This window comes from Lynx rufus, unplaced genomic scaffold (assembly GCF_022079265.1).
Source record: "Lynx rufus isolate CCGP_SWC_20201006 ecotype Redwood Valley unplaced genomic scaffold, mLynRuf1.p SCAF_17, whole genome shotgun sequence".
In the NCBI taxonomy this organism is placed as follows: domain Eukaryota; kingdom Metazoa; phylum Chordata; class Mammalia; order Carnivora; family Felidae; genus Lynx; species Lynx rufus.
The window spans coordinates 1500447-1519632 of record NW_025814831.1 but is presented as its reverse complement, the minus strand read 5'-3'; the positions used below and the strand labels follow the sequence as shown (position 1 = coordinate 1519632).

General features: G+C 65.7%; 1 gene segment (V, D, J or C); it reads right to left on the bottom strand.

Annotated features, from left to right (window-relative positions):
• Positions 1–4333: 4333 nt before the first annotated feature.
• On the bottom strand, positions 4334–17899 carry LOC124512453 (immunoglobulin heavy constant gamma 4-like). The segment is given in 7 exon segments: positions 4334–4552; positions 7803–7933; positions 9256–9576; positions 9685–10014; positions 10142–10198; positions 10475–10765; positions 17818–17899. Coding segments are annotated over 7 exon segments (1281 nt in total).
• Between the last annotated feature and the right edge of the window lie 1287 nt (positions 17900–19186).

Here is a 19186-nt window from a genome sequence, read left to right as displayed (position 1 = left end):
ACTGTCTGCCGGGCAGTTTTTCCACTTTGTACTTGTGCCTGCAAAGGTTTAGTCTGAGACACGGCACCGCACCGACCGCCGTTGGAATCAGAACCACTTTCTCTCCGGTGGCTTTTCAGAAATTTTCACTTCCCTGTCACGGGTGGAGCGCAGTGTCCTTTCTGTATGTTTGAGGGCTATTTGGATAGCCTCTGTGAAACATCTGTTCAGTTCTCGTGTCCATTTCTCTACCGAATTGTGCGATTTTCCCAATTGATTTGCCGGAGTGCCCTGCACATTCTGGATACTCTGAGAGCGAAATATGTCTACAGGAAATATTTTGCAAGACTTTGAAATGCACCATGGGGCGCCTGGGTGGCGCAGTCGGTTAAGCGTCCGACTTCAGCCAGGTCACGATCTCGCGGTCCGTGAGTTCGAGCCCCGCGTCAGGCTCTGGGCTGATGGCTCGGAGCTTGGAGCCTGTTTCCGATTCTGTGTCTCCCTCTCTCTCTGCCCCCTCCCCCGTTCATGCTCTGTCTCTCTCTGTCCCAAAAATAAATAAAAAACGTTGAAATGCACCAAAAGATTACTCCTTACAGGGGGCGCCTGGATGGCTCACTCGGATGAGTGTCTGACTCTTACTTTCGGCTCAGGTCTGATCGCGGGGTCCCGGGATCGAGCCCTGCATGGGGCTCTGTGCTGAGTGTGGGGCCTGCTTGGGATCCTCTCTGTCTCTGTCTCTGTCCCTCCCCTGCACACTCTCTCCCTCTAGAAAGAAAAAGATGACTTCCCCGAGGGACCGGGCGGTCAGCACCCTGGTGCCTGCGGGTGGGGCGCCGGGTGCGGCAGCTCAGGCAGCAGGGTGGGCGGGGCTCCGGCGCCTCTGAGGCTCTGGGCGGGTCTCTACCGGCCCAGCTCCCTGCAGACTCAGATGCCCCGGTTCCCGGGGCAGAGTCTGAGCGTGGGGCGTAGGGGGAGAAGGGGGCCCTCCCCTGTGCGGTGACCGAGCCGCCATCCGGGTGCCTCTAATAGTCCACTGCCTGCTGCGTGTGGTCCGGGAGCCCGGGGCTGATGTCCCTGCCCCACGCAGGCTGGGGCTTCAGCAGCACCCGGGGTGGTCTCGTGGCCCTGTACCCCGCTGATGGCCGGCCGACCTGGGTCCGGGGGTAGCGGGTTGGGCAGGGGGCCTGGGGGGCCCCGTTCCTCCAGGTCTGCCCGTCCAGGTGGCTCCTGTCCAGCCGTCTGGCTGGCCCGACAGAGACCGCAGACACTCCTCACGGGCGTGGAGGCTGGATGCCCACATCAGGTACCAGCAGGCGTGGTGTCTGGGGGGTCCCCGCTGCCTGGCTCACGGACGGCGTCTTCTCTCTGCCCCTTCACGTGCCGGAAGCGGGGAGGCAGCTCGCTTTTTCATAAGGGCACTAACCCCAGTCGTGGGGGCTCCACCCTGACGACCTCTGGTGCCCCAAAGCCCCGCCTCCTAACACCGTGACACTTAGAGCTAGGATTCCAACACACGCAATGTGGGGACACAGTGGCAGCCTCCCCTTCCTGCCCCCACCCACGCTGACGTTGTGCGTCTTGGGCCCCCCGTGGGGACAGGGTTCAGGCGCCAGCTGGTTCCCTCCCAGCGCGAGTGGGTGGAGGGCGGGACCAGGTGGGTCCCAGGAGCAGGAGTGAGGCCAGCCCGCTGGTCCGTGTGTGTGTGTGAGGCACAGGTGGAGGTGTGAACACGGGCAAAGGGAGATGCACACGGGCCTGTGTCCGAGCGGAAGCCCAGGGTAGGGGGCCCCTGAGGAGCGGCAGGCAGAGGAGGCCGACCTCAGGGCTCACACAGGAGCAGCCTGCAGGACCTTAGGGGGTCTGAGGGGTTGCATGGAGAGGCACGTAGGTGTGTGCGGGTCCCCGGGGGAACGTGGGGGGGGGCACGTGGTATGGCGTTATCGGAAGGTCACAGGTGGGGGCCTCAGGGCCTGCTGGGAGATTGCTCTCAAAGAGCGGGCGTTCCTGCCCTGAGAGTGGATGAGAGTCATGCCCCGTGTTCCCGCGGAGGCCATGGGGTCAACCAGCTGCCGAAGACCCCGGCGTTCCGGCGGGAGGGTGGGAAGGATGGAGACTGATCTCTGGTCCAGGGGATGGAGCGGGGGCCCCGGCCCGGGGACCGAGAGGGAGGGGGTGCTGGGCAAGCTGTGTGGACGGTGTGGTGGCCTGGAGCCCCCAGGATCCCTGGGGGCCGGGGCGTTCTCCCCACGGCCGCCCTGTATTTGGTGCGGCCCCCACTGGTGAGGCAGCCCCTGCCCGCGGGGAGGTGGGAGGTGCTCCCTGAGCGGTCCTGAGGCACCGCGGCCGCGCTGGCCACGACTCTCTGCCCGCCCTGGGCCTCGGGCCGGGCTGTTGACCTGCAGACTCAGAGCCCACGCCCCGCTCCCACTGCGTCCCCAGAAGACCGCAGCCCCTCGTGCTGGCCTCCCTTCCCCAGGGCCCTTACTGGGAAGGGCTGGCAGGTGTGGTCCCGCCTCTGCCCTGAGGTGCACGTGTCTCCTACAACCCGGGGCACCTCCGGGACCCGAGACCCCCAGGCACTGCAGGGACAGAATCCCGACTCCATCGTTGCTGGCCAGGGACCCCATGGCCTCCTGACGCCAACGGACTGCCCGCCCCCACTTGGCATTCTTCCTGTAGAACTTGGTCTTTTCTGCCCCCCACCCCCACCCCCACCCCCGGTGGTGGTGTTCTGGCTGGGCCTCCCCCCGACTGAGTGTCCTGACCCCTCGGGCTGGTGTCCAGCTTCGCTTACCTGGGACAGTGCTGTCCCCCCGGGCCTCACCCGACCTGGCCTTCACTGGTGCTCCCACCTGGGCCCAACTCTCCTGAAATGCGTTCCCCAAATTCAAATCTTGAAGCCCTGACCCCCAGGACCCCAGAATGTGACTGTATTGGGAGATGGGGTCTTTCGAGAGGTAATAGGTGACAGTGAGGTCACTAGGGTGAGTCCTGATCCAGTGTGACTGGTCCTCACCATGGACTCACTCCTCCTCTTGTAAGAGGAGGTCGGGGCACAGACACGCATAGCGGGCCGGTTGTGTGAGGACACGGCGTCTACGTGCTGAGGGGCCACCGGCCCCATGACACCCGGGTCTGCCTGCCAGCTTCCAGAGTCGCGGAAACATCAGTGCGCGTTGTCCACACCACGGGACTGTCGTGCTTTGCTAGCAACCCGTGCTAATACACACCCAATAGGTGCCTCTTGCGGTGCCCTTGGCCAGGTCAGGATGCCCCCCCTGCGCCCCACAAGGCCTCACGTGACCCCTCGCGCCTGCAGCGCACCTCACCCCCCGGGAACCCCAGGGGCCGGGGGTCCTGCTCCCACGGCTGGAGGGACCGACACACGGCACGGCCAGTCTGTGGATGTCACGGGGCGCGTCAACAGAGGAAGACTTTCCCCAGCCGGTTATGGAGTTTTTAAGGATATTTTATTGTCATTAAAAAAAAGAAAAAGAAAAAGAAAAAGAAATGCTAAAGGAAATCAACGAGCTCCAGACATTTAAAATAATAAAACAAGCTAGCCAAGCTTCGGCAGTGGCTTTCCCATGTGTGGGAGCCCCGGGCTCTCTGTCCCTGGGGCTGGGGGCTCTGCTTCTCCTCCCCTGCGTGGCCATCTCTTCCCATGTGGGGGCCCCGACTTGGCACCCACCCAAAGCCAGGGCGGAGAGCCAGTCCTGGGGGTCCGCCCGGCCATGGGCTTGGCTCTCCCTCCCACCCCCGCGCGAGCCTGGTGGGACTCAGGCCCCGGCCACGGGGGGGGCGGGCTGGGCCTGCCGCCCTGGCCTCCTGGCACCTTCCACCTGTGTCCGCCGAGGCTGTGTCCCACTGGCCCGGGGACCAGGTCACCAGACCCCTCTGCAGGAGGCCTGTCTGGCTGGATGTCACTCTGTCCCCGGCATCCACGGGGCTCCCGCAGCAGCCACAGGCCCAGGCCCTTGTCTGCGCGGTCTCCTCCGGCGCAGAAGATCTGACTGACCGTTAGTGACACGTCGGAAGCTTCCTCAGGATCTGGGCCGACGTGGCTGCTCTGGGGAAACCCTGCGTCCCGGAGCCTGGCCTGGACGGGGTTCGCACAGAGGCCGGTCCCTGCCGGACAGACACTGGGATCGCCAGCCGCCCGCCTCCTCCAGGATGAGCGTGCCCGCTGACCGTGCGCGGCCACAGCGGTAGCCTGGCGGCCGCCGTGGAGGGCCCAGCGGGCGTCCACCAGCTCAGGTTGGGGCACAACCTGCCGTCCCCGCGATTCTCCAAACGGGGGTTCAGGGCGCAGCATGCAGCTCACGGTGGCCGCGAGGCCAGAGGGCGAGGGCGCAGGCCCAGGGTGGCTGTGAGGTCAGAGGGTGGCGAGGTCAGAGGGCGGGAGAGCAGGCCTGGCAGCAGGCTGACGCACCGGGATCCTGTGCAGGGTTGGGGCAGCGCTGACACCCGCCCGGGACGGCTGGCCCTAGGCCCCCTGCCCGATCATGTTCCTGTAGTCGGGCGCGATCGTGCGCTTCAGCTCCACCACCGAGGAGAAGATCCACTTCACCTGCAGCAGGAGGGCAGGAGGTGACGTGGCTGGGACCCCCGAGGACAGCCCCCCTTCCAGGCGCCCCCCTCCCCGGGACCGCTTGAGTGGGAGGGAGTCTTATGGGGATGGCATGGGGACCGGGAGGGGACAGAGGGGATAGCGTGGGGGTCAGTGTGGGAACAGCCTGGGGTCAGTTTGGGAACAGCGTGGGGACAGCATGGTGACAGTGGGTCCACAGCGTGGGGCTGCATGGGGTCACTATAGGACAGCATTGGTTCACTGTGGGGTCAGCCTGGGGTCAGCATTATGGGGACAGTGGGTCTACAGCATAGGTCAGCGCGGTGTCCGTGTGAGGTCAGCATCGGGTCACGGTGGGGACAGCATGGGGTTAGTGTGGGGACAGTGTGAGGTCAGGATGGGGTCAGTGTGGGGACAGCATGGGGACAGCATGGTGACAGTGGGTCCATAGCATGGAGTCAGCATGAGGTCATTTCGGGGACAGCATGGGAATGACATGGGGTAGAGGCGAGAGCGTGGGGGTCAGTGTGGGAACAGTGTGGGGATAGCATGGTGACAGTGGGACGACAGCATGGGGTTAATGTGGGGTCAGTGTGGGGTCAGCGCGGGGTCAGCGTGGGGGAGCATGGGGTCAGAATGGGGGCAGTATGGGGTCAGTGTGGGGTCAGCATCGGGTCACGGTTTGGACATGTGGGGTTAGTGTGGGGACAGTGTGAGGTCAGCATGGAGTCAGTGTGGGGACAGCGTGGGGTCATTGCAGGGACAGCTAGGGAATAGCATGGGGAAAGTATGGGGTCAGAGTGGAATCAGCATGGTGACAGTGGGTCCACAGTATGGGGTCAGCATGGGGTCAGTGTGGGAAGCAGCACGGGTCAGCGTAGGGATAGCGTGGGGTTAGTGTGGGGAAGCCTGGGATCATTGCGGGGACAGTATGGGAATAGCATGGGGACAGGCTGGGGTCAGCATGGGGGTCACAAGCAGGACAGCATGGGGTCAGTAGGGGTCACAGGGGAGACAGCATGGTAACAGTAGGTCGACAGCATGGGGTCAGTGTGGGGTCGGTGTGGGGTCACAGTGGGGTCAGCGTGGGGGAGCATGGGGTCAGAATGGGGGCAGTATGGGGTCATTGTGGGAACAGCATGGGGACAGCATGGTGACAGTGGGTCCACAGCATGGGGTCAGCATGAGGTCATTTCGTGGATAGCATGGGGATGGAATGGGGAGAGAGGGGATAGCGTGGGAGTCAGTGTGGGAACAGAGTGGGGACAGCATGGTGACAGTGGGACCACAGCATGTGGTCAGCGTGGGGTCAGTATTGGGTCACGGTTAGGACAGCATGGGGTCAGTTGGGGGCAGCACGGGGTCAGCGTGGGGTCAGTGTGGGGTTAGTGTAGGGACTGCATGGGAATAGCATGGGGTCAGTGTGGGGTCACAGGGGAGACAGCATGGTGACAGTGGGTCCACAGCATGGGGTCAGCATGGGGTCAGTGTGGGGACAGCATTGGGTCACAGTGGGGACAGTGTAGGGTCATGGTGGGGTCAGCGTGGGGACAGCATGAGGTCAGCGTCTGGTCAGTGTGGGGATAGCGTGGTTCCAGTGGGTCCCGAGTGTGGGGGCAGCGTGGGGGGTAGCCTGGGGGTAGTGTGTGGTCAGCACGGGGTCAGCGTGGGGGCAGTGTGGGGTCAATGTGGGGGCAGGGTGGGGTCTGCGTGGGGTCAGTGTGGGGGTAGCCTGAGGTCAGCGTGGGGCAGCATTGGGTCACAGTGGGGACAGCGTGGGGTCATGGTGGGGTCAGTGTGGGGGCAGCATGAAGTCAGTGTCTGGACAGTGTGGGGATAGCATGGTTCCAGTGGGTCCCCAATATGGGGTAAGTGTGGGGTCAGCGTGGAGTCAGCATGGGGGCAGCGTGGGGGCAGCGTGGAGTCAGCGTGGGGGCAACATGGGGTCAGTGTCGAGTCAGTGTGGGGCTGGGTGGTTCCAGTGGGTCCCCAGTGTGGGGGCAGCGTGGGGTCAGTGTGGGAATGGCATGGTTCCAGTGGGTCCCCAGTGTGGGGACAGCGTGGGGTCAGCGTGGGGGCAGTGTGGGAGCAGCATGGGGTCAGCGTGCGGGCAGCGTGGGGTCAGCGTGGGGTCAGTGGGGGAGCAGCGTGGGGTCAGCGTGCGGGCAGCGTGGGGTCAGCGTGGGGGCAACATGGGGTCAGCGTCGAGTCAGTGTGGGGATGGCATGGTTCCAGTGGGTCCCCAGTGTGGGTCAGTGTGGGGTCAGCACAGGGTCAACGTGGAGTCAGTGTGGGGGCAGCGTGGGGGCAGCGTGGGGGCAGAATGGGTTCAGCGTCGAGTCAGTGTGGGGATAGCGTGGTTCCAGTGGGTCCCCAGTGTGGGGACAGCGTGGGGTCAGTGTGAGGGCAGCGTGGGGTCAGCATGGGGGCAGTGTGGGAGCAGCGTGGGGTCAGCGTGGGGGCAGCGTGGGGGCAGCGTGGGGTCTGCGTGGGGTCAGTGTGGGGGTAGCCTGGGGGCAGTGTGGGGGCAACATGGGGTCAGTGTCGAGTCAGTCTGGGGTCAGCGTGGGGTCAGTCTGGGGGTAGCCTGGGGGCAGTGTAGGGTCAGTACGGGGTCAGTGTGTGGGCAGCGTGGGGTCAGTGTGAGGGCAGTGTGGGAGCAGCGTGGGGTCAGCGTGCGGGCAGCGTGGGGTCAGCGTGGGGTCAGCGTGGGGGCAACATGGGGTCAGCGTCGAGTCAGTCTGGGCTCAGCGTGGGGTCAGTCTGGGGGTAGCCCGGGGGCAGTGTAGGGTCAGCACGGGGTCAGTGTGCGGGCAGCGTGGGGGTCAGTGTGAGGGCAGCGTGGGGTCAGCGTGGGGTCAGCGTGCGGGCAGCGTGGGGTCAGCGTGGGGTCAGCGTGCGGGCAGCGTGGGGTCAGCGTGGGGGCAACATGGGGTCAGCGTCGAGTCAGTCTGGGTTCAGCGTGGGGTCAGTCTGGGGGTAGCCCGGGGGCAGTGTAGGGTCAGCACGGGGTCAGTGTGCGGGCAGCGTGGGGGTCAGTGTGAGGGCAGCGTGGGGTCAGCGTGGGGTCAGCGTGTGGGCAGCGTGGGGTCAGCGTGGGGTCAGCGTGCGGGCAGCGTGGGGTCAGCGTGGGGTCAGCGTGGGGGCAACATGGGGTCAGCGTCGAGTCAGTGTGGGGATGGCATGGTTCCAGCGGGTCCCCAGCGCTGGGACAGCGGGCCACAGTGCGGGACGGTGCGGGGACACCCACCTTGAAGAGGGTGACAGTGGCGCTGTAGCACACGCTGAGCAGGAAGAGCGTGATGAAGATGGAGATGGTGGTCCACAGCCCATCCAGCTCCCCGTCCTGGTCCTCCGCACAGCTGTCGTCCAGGAGCAGCTCTGGACAGGAAGGGAGTGGTGAGTGCCATGCCTGCCCATAGGGGTGGTTCCCGGGGTGACGGTCGCGGCCCTCCGTAGCCTCAGGGCACCGGCCTCGGTGCCCCCATCCTCCCGCCTGGGCCTGGCCCGTGGGGACGCGCTCCCTCTCTGCTCTGCGCTGTGCTGGGGCTGTCTGGGGGGAAGGCAGCCTGACCACCACACCCGTTCTCCTGGGGACCCGGCCCGCAGGGCGGGAGGGTCAGCAGAGCCCAGGGAAGGGTCGAGAGGGTGGCAGGGAGTGACCCTAGCGAACGAGTGGGTGCGAGTGTCGGGGCCAGCTGGGGGTGGGGGTTGGTGTGTGTTGGGAGGGGCCCCAGTGTCCTGGGGAGAAGAAGGGCTGGTCAGTGTGGTCGGCGAGCGGATGGGCTGCTGAGCGGCCGATGGGTGTGGGAGGGGGTGGGGACCAGGCTGGGGCCCCCGGTGAGGGTTCCCAAGCCTGGTTCCGGTCTGGGCCCTGGCACATTGTCCCGTGTGAGGCCCGGTGGGTCAGGTGTGCGTGCGTGTGTGTGTGTGTGTGTTTGTGAAGGTGGCCCTGCTCAGTGGGAGGGGCTTGTTTTCAGCGTCCATGTGGGTGTCTGGGATGGTCCCTCCCCTGGGCACTCAGGACTGCTTGCCTCTGCCCGTTTGGGGCACCGGGGTGAGTGTCCCCACGAGTGGACAGGCCTGGCCCCAGGCAGGGTGAAGCCAGGCGGGGCCGCCTCATCTGAGGGGGGGTGAGGGCCTGTCCTCACAGCATGGGTCAGGCCTGGCTACTGCACTGGCACAGAGCTACCGCTCAGAGCTGTCAAGAGGTCCAGGGGACGGGGGGAGCAGCGGAAGAGGACAGGCCAGCGTCCCACAGCTTGGGCGGGTCCAGACGTGGGAAAGACCGTGCGCCCCGTTCCCTGAGGGGCTCTGAGGGCTTCTCCGTTCCCTGTCGGCCCCCTCCGGCCTTGAGTAGCCCCTGGCCAAGCCCTCTCTCTGTCCCAGGCGGCTCCCGGCCATGAGTTTCGGCCGCCTGTGCAGACCTGCCCACTCAGGTCCCGGCCCCTGGTGGGACCCACGCTCTCCCGTGAATGGTGACCCCTGAGCCTCGGAGCCTGGCCTGCCCGCACCTCCCAGAGGCCCGGGTGTCCTGAGCTCTGCCTCGGAAAGACGCACGACAGTGTCACAGGTCCCAGGGCAGTGCTGGGTGCTTTATTTCACGCAGGGTGCCTGCCCGGGGGTGGCGGGGGATGTACACAGGGGTGGGCGCTCAGAGCCCGCGGGGGCCTGCTGGGGGGCCGGGCGCGCTGCTCATTTACCCGGAGACTGGGTGAGGGATTTCTGTGTGTGGTGGCTGTGCAGAGCTTCGTGTGACACCGAGCAGGTGTAGATGCTTCCCCTCTGCCAGCGGGACCTGTCCACCGAGAGCCTGCTGTACAGGAAGTAGGTCCCGTCGCTGTCCAGCTGGGGCGGGGTCGTCCGGTAGTTGTTCTCTGGCTCCGGCTGTCCGGTGATCTCCCACTCGACGGCAATGTCAGGCGGGTAGAAGCCTTCGATCAGGCAGGTCACGCTGACTTTGTTCCTGCTGAGCTCCTCCTGGGCTGGAGGCAGGACGTACACCTGGGGCTCGTGGGGCTGTCCTGTGGGGTCAGAGGTCAGCACAGAAGGTCACTCCCAGGGTGGAGGGCTGGCCTGGGTCCGCCAGGCCCCACTCGACCTCCCTGTGCCCCATCTGCCCTGTTGCCCACCTTTGTCCTTGGAGATGGTCCTCTCGATGGGGGAGGGGAGGGATTTGCTGTTGACCTTGCACTTGAAGTTCTTCCCCTTGAGCCAGTCCTGGTGTAGGATGGGGAGGACACTGACCACACGGTAGGTGCTGTTGAACTGCTCCTCACGTGGCCTTGTCTTGGCTGTATACACCTGGGTGTTATCCACAAACCATGTGATCTGGACATCGGAGTCATCTGGGCCCAAGTCCACCACCAAGCACGTGACCTCAGGTGTCCGGGAAATCGAGAGGGTGTCCTTGGGTTTTGGGGGGAAGATGAAGATGGACGGTCCTCCAAGCATCTCAGGAGCTGGTGTGGAAGACACAATGCAGGGGTCAGCATTTGGGGGGTGCTCCTCTTGAACATTCCCCCCACCAGGCAGTCCCTGGGCGCGGGCCATCGCCTTGGTGTGCAAGGTGGTGCCCTGGTGACTCACGTGGGCATTTGGGACAGTCGCAGGTATTGGGTACTTCTGTGGATGGTTCGTTGGGCACTGCAGAGAGACCACACTGGAGGTTAGTGGGGCCAAGGGTGGGGACAGCTCTTGGGGTGGGCTAGGACAGGGCCAGTCAGGGTGGCGTCCCCAGACTGGTGCCTTTCATTGGAGATGAAGTATGGTGGGGGTGTGTGGCCTGTGCTCACACTGGACCAGGCAGCCAGGCCCAGAGGCCCTCCTCCCCGAACTTGGGGGACAGAGGTGCCTCTCCTGTGCCCCGGGGTCCAGGTGGACCGGCTGACCTGGCCTGTCTCCCAGTGGACACCCTCTTACCGGTCTTGTCCACCTTGGTTTTGCTGGGCGGGTGGGCCACGTTGCAGGTGAAGGTCTCACTGAGCCACCTGCTGGAGGGCACTGTCACCATGCTGCTGAGAGAGTAGAGCCCCGAGGCCTGCAGGACGGACGGGAAGGTGTGCACACCGCTGGTCAGGGCGCCGGAGTTCCAGGACACGGTCACCGGCTCAGGGAAGTAGCCTAACACCAGGCAGGCCAGGGCCACGGTGGCGCCAGATGTGGTCCCGCAGCTGGGGGCCAGTGGGAACACCGATGGGGCCGTGGTGGAGGCTGCAAGAGAGGAGGCCGTGTGACCACAAGGGTCTCGCTCCTGGGAGGGTCCGGGCAGGGTATCAGGTGCCCGGGCTTGGGGTGGCCCTCCAGGAAGTCTGCAGACCAGCCGCCCGGCGTAGCTCTCTGCCGCCCCAGGGCCTCGTGTATCTGCGGCTGCACGCGCTGGCCCCATGGGCCTGGTCGGTGCTGGGTGACCTCCTGCTGGATTAGCGTCTCCTGGGCCCAGCCCCTGGGTCCCCACTCGGGCTTCCTGTGGGTGCTCGGCCTGAGCGAGCCATCTGTCTGAGCTCTGACCGGTGGCCCCTGCTCCCAACGGGCCTCTGCTGAGGCCCTGAGCCCACTGCCCTGTTGTCCCAGCCTGAATCTGCCCTGGGCCAGCGGGACCTTTCTTGAACACAGCAGGCCTCTGCCACCCGCTGCCCGTGCCCCTCAGCCCGGAGTCCTCGTCGTGGCCTGCTGTCTGCCCTCCAGGCCTCACATCTTCTGGGTCAGCTCTGCAGCTAAAGCGCCCGGGCGCCGGATCCCGTCCCTGCCCTGAGCCCCTCCTCAGGCCTTCCTGGGCTCACTCAGTGCCCGTGCCCTGGGGCCTGTCCAGCTCCTCCCTGTCCCCAGAGCCCTCTTTCAGCAGAGGTCTTTCCTGAGCCTGCCTGCCCCTCAGTGCCGGTGGGAGCCTTGCCCCGCCCTGGCTGTCCTCTCGTGCACGGTGCCAGCACCCCAGAGCCCACGTCCCCCGCCAGACCCGACCCCTCTGCCAAGTCTGATGGCCCTGCCTGGCCTCCCCTCCCACCCACACTCCAGGCTGGCGGCCCTGCCTCAAACTCCCAGGCTCCCCCTTCCCTGCACCGGCTCCACTGCCCTGAGCCACCCCTCCTGGCTTTGTCACGTCCAGCCTTCTGTCCCCCATCCCCACGAGCCTCCAGAGCGGGTTCAGCGCCCCTGAGCCTAAGCCTGTGGCCACCCCTGTCCCTTCAGCCCCAGAGACCTTCCTACCCAGGCTCGCCTCTCCCCCTACCTTGTCCACCGGGCCGCAGGCGGCTCACGCCCTCCCGTGTCCAGGGAGGCTCTCCTGGGCCCGTGCCCTCGTGGTCTCTGTGTGCCGTACCGCTCAGCTCCCACCTCGTCCCGGGCTGCTCGTAGCTCAGTCCCTCTGCCCTTCACCCCTGAGGCTCCTGGGGCAGCCTTGCTCCTCCTGCCTCCCCCTGCCCCTGCTCACCCTCACATACCCTGCCTGTTCCCCTGCTTCTCCTGCCCTCTCCCTGCCCCTCCTGCTCTCCCCCTGCCCCTCCTGCTCCTCCTGCCCTCCCAACCCCCTGCTCACCCTCACAAGCTCTGCCTGCTCCCCTGAGCTCCTGGTGCAGCCCTGCCTCTCCTGCTCTCCTCCTGCCCCTCTTGCCCTGCCCCCTGCCCCTGCTCACCTGTACCACCTCTGTGTGCTCCCAGGGAGTTCCTGTGGGCAACCCTACCCCTCTTTCTCTCCCCTTGCCCCTCCTCCTCTCCCCCCTGCCGCTCTTGCCCACTCCCCAGCCCCTCTTGTCCTCCCCCTGCCCCTCCTGCCCTCCCCCTGCACCTCCTGCCCACTCCCCAGCCCCCCTTGTACTCCCCCCTGCCCCTCCTGCTCTGCTCCCTGCCCCTGCCCTGTCCCCTGCCCCTGCTCATGTGTAGGAGCTCTGTGTGCTCCCAGGGAGCTCCTGGGGCAGCCCTAAGCCTCTTGCTCTCCCCCTGCACCTCCTGCCCCTCCTGCCCTGCCCCCTGCCCCTGCTCACTTGTACCAGCTCTGTGTGCTCCCAGGGAGCTCCTGGGGACAGCCCTACCCCTCTTGCTTCCCCCTGCCTCTGCTGCCCTCCCAGGAACACTACTCACCTACACAAGCTCTGCTGGCTCCACTGCCCTCCTGGGGGAGCCCTGATTCTCCTGTCCTTCCCCTAGCCCCTCCTGTCCTGCCCCTACCTCCTGCCCTGCCCCTATCCTCCTGCCCTGCCCCTGCCCCTTGTGCTCTTCCCCTGTGCCTCCTGTTCTCCCCTGCCCCTCCTGCTCTCCTCCAGCCCCTAGTGCTCTCCCCCTGCTCCTCCTGCAGCCCCAACCTCCTGTTCACCCTCGCAAGCTCTGCCTGCTCTCCTGAGCTCCTGGTGCACCCCTGCCTCTCCTGCCCTCCCTCCTGCCCCTCTTGTCCTGTACCAGCTCTGTGTGCTCCCAGGGAGCTCCTGGGGCAGCCCTACCCCTCTTGCTCTCTCCCTGCCCCTCCTGCCCTCCCAGTAACCCAGCTCATTGGCACAAGCTCTGTTGGCTCCCCTGAGCTCCTGGGGGAGCCCTGACTCTCCTGTCCTCCCCCTGCCCCTCCTGCCCTGCCCCTACCTCCTGCCCTGCCCCTCCTGCTCTTCCCTGCCACTCTTGGTCTCCCCCTACACCTCCTGGCTTCCCCCTGCCCCTCCTGCTCTTCCCCTGCTCTACCTACTCTCCCAACCCCTGCTCACCTTCACAAGCTCTGCCTGCTCCCCTGAGCTCCCGGGGCAACCTTTCCTCTCCTGCCCTCTCCCCTGCCCCTCCTGCTCTTCCCCCTGCCCCTGCTCACCTGTAACAGCTCTGTGTGCCCCCAGGAGCTCCTGGGCAGCTGCCTGTCCCTTCTGCTCTCCCGCTGCCCCTCCTGCCTTCCCAACCCCCTGCTCACCCTCAGAAGCTCTGTCTGCTCACCTGAACTCCTGGGGATAGCCCTGCCCCTCCTGCCCTCCCCCTGCCCCTCCTGCCCTGCCCCCTGCCCCTGCTCACCCGTACCAGCTCTGTGTGCTCCCTGGGAGCTCCTGGGGCAGCCCTGTCCCTCCTGCTCTCCCCACTGCCCCTCCTGCCCTCCTGCCCTGCCCCCTGCCCCTGCTCACCTGTACCAGCTCTGTGTCTCCCAGGGAGCTCCTGGGACAGCCCTACCCCTCTTGCTCTCCCCCTGCCCCTGCTGCCCTCCCAGGAACCCTGCTCACCGGCAGAAGCTCTGCTGGCTCCCCTGAGCTCCTGGGGGAGCCCTGACTCTCCTGTCCTCCCCCCAGCCCCTCCTGTCCTGTCCCTATCCTCCTGCCCCTGCCCCTTGTGCTTTTCCCCTGTGCCTCCTGCTCTCCCCCTGCCCCTACTGCTCTCCTTTGCTCCTCCTGCACTCCCAACCCCCTGCTCACCCTCACAAACTCTGCCTGCTCCCCTGAGCTCCTGGTGCAGCCCTGACTCTCCTGCCCTCCCCCCTGCCCCCGCTCACCTGTACCAGCTCTGTGTGCCCCCAGATGCTCTTGGGGAAGCTGCCTGTCCCTCCTACCCTCACCCTGCTGCCCCTGCTCACCTGCACAAGCTCTGCTGGCTCTCCTGAGCTCCTGAGGCAGCCCTGCCTCTCCTGCTCTTCCCCTGCCCCTCCTGTCCTTCCCCTGCCCCTGCTCACCTGTACCAGCTCTGTGTGCTCCCTGGGAGCTCCTGGGGTGGCCCTTGTACCTCCTGCTCTCCCCCCTGCCCCTCGTGACCTGCCTCCTGCCCCTGCTGACCTGTAGTAGCTCTGTGTGCTCCCTGGGAGCTCCTGGGGCAGCCCTGTCCCTCCTGCTCTCCCCACTGCCCCTCCTGCCCTCCTGCCCTGCCCCCGCTCACCCGTACCAGCTCTGTGTGCTTCCTGAGAGCTCCTGGGGCAGCCCTGTCCCTCCTGCTCTCCCCACTGCCCCTCCTGCCCTCCTCCCTGCCCCCGCTCACCCGTACCAGCTCTGTGTGCTCCCTGGGAGCTCCTGGGGCAGCCCTGTCCCTCCTGCTCTCCCCACTGCCCCTCCTGCCCCTCCTCCCTGCCCCCACTCACCTGTACCAGCTCTGTGGGCTCCCTGGGAGCTCCTGGGGCAGCCCTGTCCCTCCTGCTCTCCCCACTGCCCCTCCTCCCTGCCCCCACTCACCTGTACCAGCTCTGTCCCTCCTGCTCTCCCCACTGCCCCTCCTGCCCTCCTCCCTGCCCCCGCTCACCTGTACCAGCTCTGTGGGCTCCCTGGGAGCTCCTGGGGCAGCCCTGTCCCTCCTGCTGTCCCCGCTGTCCCTTCTGCCCTCCTTCCTGCCTCCACTCATGAGTACCAGCTCTCTGTGTTCCCTGGTTGCTCTAGGGGCAGCCCTGCACCTCCTTCTCTCTCCCCTGTCCCTGCTCATTTGTAGCAGCTCTGTGTGCTTCCTGGAATCTCATGGGACAAGCCTCTGTCCCTCCTGTTTTCCCCCCTACCCCTTCTGCTCTCCCTCTGCCCCTACTCACCCTCATAATCTCTACCTGCTCCCCTGAGCTCCTGGGGCAGGTCCATCGCTCCAGCCTTCCACCTGCCACCCCTGCTCACCTGCACAAGCTCTACTGGCTCTCCTGAGCTCCTGGGGCAGCTGAGCTTCTCCTGCCCTTCCCCTGCCCCTCAGCACCCTCCCTCCGCCCCTGCTCACCCGTACCAGCTCTGTGGGCTCCCTGGGAGCTCCTGGGGCAGCCCTGTCCCTCCTGCTCTCCCCACTGTCCCTTCTGCCCTCCTCCCTGCCTCCACTCATGAGTACCAGCTCTCTGTGTTCCCTGGTTGCTCTAGGGGCAGCCCTGCACCTCCTTGTGTCTCCCCTGTCCCTGCTCATTTGTAGCAGCTCTGTGTGCTTCCTGGAATCTCATGGGACAAGCCTCTGTCCCTCCTGTTTTCCCCCCTACCCCTTCTGCTCTCCCTCTGCCCCTACTCACCCTCACAAGCTCTACCTGCTCCCTTGAGCTCCTGGGGCAGGCCCATCGCTCCAGCCTTCCACCTGCTACCCCTGCTCACCTGCACAAGCTCTACTGGCTCTCCTGAGCTCCTGGGGCAGCTGAGCTTCTCCTGCCCTTCCCCTGCCCCTCAGCACCCTCCCTCCGCCCCTGCTCACCCGTACCAGCTCTGTGGGCTCCCTGGGAGCTCCTGGGGCAGCCCTGTCCCTCCTGCTCTCCCCACTGCCCCTCCTGCCCTCCTCCCTGCCCCCGCTCACCTGTACCAGCTCTGTGGGCTCCCTGGGAGCTCCTGGGGCAGCCCTGTCCCTCCTGCTCTCCCCACTGCCCCTCCTCCCTGCCCCCGCTCACCCGTACCAGCTCTGTGTGCTCCCTGGGAGCTCCTGGGGCAGCCCTGTCCCTCCTGCTGTCCCCACTGTCCCTTCTGCCCTCCTCCCTGCCTCCACTCATGAGTACCAGCTCTCTGTGTTCCCTGGTTGCTCTAGGGGCAGCCCTGCACCTCCTTCTCTCTCCCCTGTCCCTGCTCATTTGTAGCAGCTCTGTGTGCTTCCTGGAATCTCATGGGACAAGCCTCTGTCCCTCCTGTTTTCCCCCCTACCCCTTCTGCTCTCCCTCTGCCCCTACTCACCCTCACAAGCTCTACCTGCTCCCTTGAGCTCCTGGGGCAGGCCCATCGCTCCAGCCTTCCACCTGCCACCCCTGCTCACCTGCACAAGCTCTACTGGCTCTCCTGAGCTCCTGGGGCAGCTGAGCTTCTCCTGCCCTTCCCCTGCCCCTCAGCACCCTCCCTCCGCCCCTGCTCACCTGTACCAGCTCTGTGTGCTCCCTGGGAGCTCCTGGGGTGGCCCTTGTACCTCCTGCTCTCCCCCCTGCCCCTCGTGACCTGCCCCCTGCCCCTGCTGACCTGTAGTAGCTCTGTGTGCTCCCTGGGAGTTCCTGGGGCAACCCCCTGCCTCTCCTGCTCTCCCCCTGTACCACCTGCTCTCCCCTGTCTCTTCTGCTCTCCCCCTGCCCCTCCTTCCCTCCTCCCTGCCCCTTGCCACTGCTTACCTGTACCAGCTCTGCTGAGTACCTTGGAGTTCCCAGGGCCACCCCCTACAACTCCTGCCCTCCCCCTGCCCCTACTGCTCTTTCCCTGCCTCTCCTGCTCTCCCCCTGCTCCTCCTCCCCTTCCAACCCCCTGCTCACCCTCACAAGCTCTGCCTGCTCCCTGAGCTCTTGGGGCAGCCCCATGCCTCTTGCTCTCCACCTGCCACCTCTGCTCACCTGCACAAGCTCCGTTGGCTCTCCTGAGCTCCTGGGCAGCTGTACTTCTCCTGCCCTCCCCCTGCCCCTCCTGCCCTGCCCCCTGCCCCTGCTCACCTGTACTAGCTCTGTGTGCTCCCTGGGAGCTCCTGGGGCAGCCCTTTCCCTCCTGCTCTCCCCACTGCCCTTCCTGCTCTGCCTCTGCCCCTCTTGGCTTCCCCTGCCCCTCCTGCCCTCCCCCTGCCCCTGCTCATCTGTACCAGCTCTGTGGGCTCCCCTGGAGTTCCCAGGGCAACACCCAGTCCCTCCTGTTCTCCCCCTGCCCCTTCTGCTCTCCCCCTTCCCCTGCTCACCTACACAAACTCCACCACTGGTCTTTGGAGCTAATGGACCACAGTTGCCTTCTGCCCTTGCTGCCCCATGACCTCTCCCCCACAGGCGAGCTCAGCCCGCAACTACTGTGTGTTCTTAGGGCTGCCCCGGTCTCAGCTGCCCATCCCAGACTCCTTAGCCCAGGTTTGGCTCCTGACCGTCTGCCCCTGTGCTACTGTCTGGGTTCTGAGCACACGGGAGCCCCTGCCAGCCCCTCGTGCTCTGTCCCGGCTCATGTGCTGCAGCCCAGGACCCCATGGCCAGCACCTCTGACCCTGGCCTGGGGCCAGAGCTGGCCCCAGTGTCCTGGACAGGACCCTCGGGCCATCTGGGGTCCTCTTCTTCCCCTGTGCTGGGCCGGCCTCTCCCTGTGCCCTCACCTTAGGCCTGTCTGTCCACGTCGGCCTTGGTCCTGCAGTAGCTCAGTCCAGCCCAGCCCTGGGCTCCCAGCACAGATGGCAAAGGGCAGGCCTCAGGCCCACCATGGCCATCATGTTCCTTGAAGGCCCAGTTGCCACGTCCGGTGCGTCCAGCAATGTTGGCGTGGGCGCTCCGGCCCATGCCTCCCTCGTCCCTGCCCTGGCCGGTGCCCTGGCCCCCAGGCAGCCTGTGTCCCCCATGCTGGCTGCTCCGGCCCGTCCGTGGGGCCCCGTCTCTCCTTGGCTCCTGGGCTGCTTCTGCTGCCCCCACGCCGCCCTCTCTCCGTGCGGAGCCTACTCACCAAGGGCTGGGGCGACGGAAGGCTGGCCCCAGCACCTCGGCCCTCCCCGCTCTGGCCCCAGGCACATGTGGCTCCTTGTAGCTGAGCTCTGTGCCCATAGCCCCCTTCCTAGCCCCCAGGCAGCCGTGGGAAGACTAAGAACAGGATTGAAACTAGGTGGCTCGGCGACACGCTTTCTGAAGTTCCCTTTTCTTCTGGGTATTTTCTGTCTCAAGGGCCTGGGTGTGCGGGGGTGGGCTCTGGGGGGTTGCTGTGGTCCCAAAGGAGGGCACAGGAACCCCGCTCTCACCTGGGCGTGTGGTGTGGGCACAGGTTGACCCATCCACAGCCTGAGGCCCCGCCCTGGGCCTTGTCCCGTCCACTCAGCAGTGTGGCCTCCCTGGTGGGACGCTGTCTTCCTCTGGCTTCAGCCACGGTCACGGTCATCTGCCCATGGTCAGAGGGAAGCTACTACCCTAGAGGACAGACAGAAGCCTGATGTGCAGGGACAGAGTTCGTGGTGGTCACCGGACCTGAAAATGTCCCTGCAGCTGAGAGACCCTGTGTGGTCCCTGTGCTGCCCGTGCAAGGGGGCCGTGACCCCTCAGCCCCTGTGTTTGGACAACCACAGTGTGCACCCCAGGCTGCCACTTCCTGCGGTGTTAGGCCTCGATGGGGACGCCTCCGCACCACGTCCAAGTCCCAATCCGGGCCTGCTGGGCTGTGGGTGTGCCTGGAGCCCTCGGCCTGTGGTCCGAGGCTCTCTGCCCTGCTCACACTCATGTGAGCGAGGGCTCTGGGCTCCTCCTGGGGTCTGGGGCCTTGGCTGGGTGGGTCCGGCCCGCTTGGTCCCCGGGGCTCCCCAGAATGGCACCTTGGCCGTAGCTGGACGGCTGCACTGGGCCCAGGGCCTGACTCCCACGAGAAGCCACGTCTCCTTAGGTCCTGATCTTAGGAATCCAGCAATGGCTCTTCTGTGCCCCCATCCCCACGGAGTTCACAGAGACCCTTGGGCTTCTGGGGAGGGGAGCAGACCCCGCCCCCTGCATGGGGCAGGGCAAGGTGATGGAGGAGCCCGTGGTCCTGGAAATACTGCAGTGGCCACTTTGCAAATGCCATCGGTCACAGCGTCGGTGAAGGGAGTGTGCACCCCACACTCCGGGCTCCCGTAGCCCGGCCCCCTCTCACGGTGCCCGGCAGTTAGGGTCCTCAGCAAACTGTGGGCTCCTGGTTGCTCAAGAAGCACATCCATCTACACAACTCTGGTCAGATCACGGGAACCGATGAGTTTGGCAAAACCCTCGAGGGTGTCCCGGCTACCGTGCGTTTCGGACATGGGGCCCCAGGCACCTCTAAAGGCAGGGTTTTGGCAAGACAAAGTGGCACATCG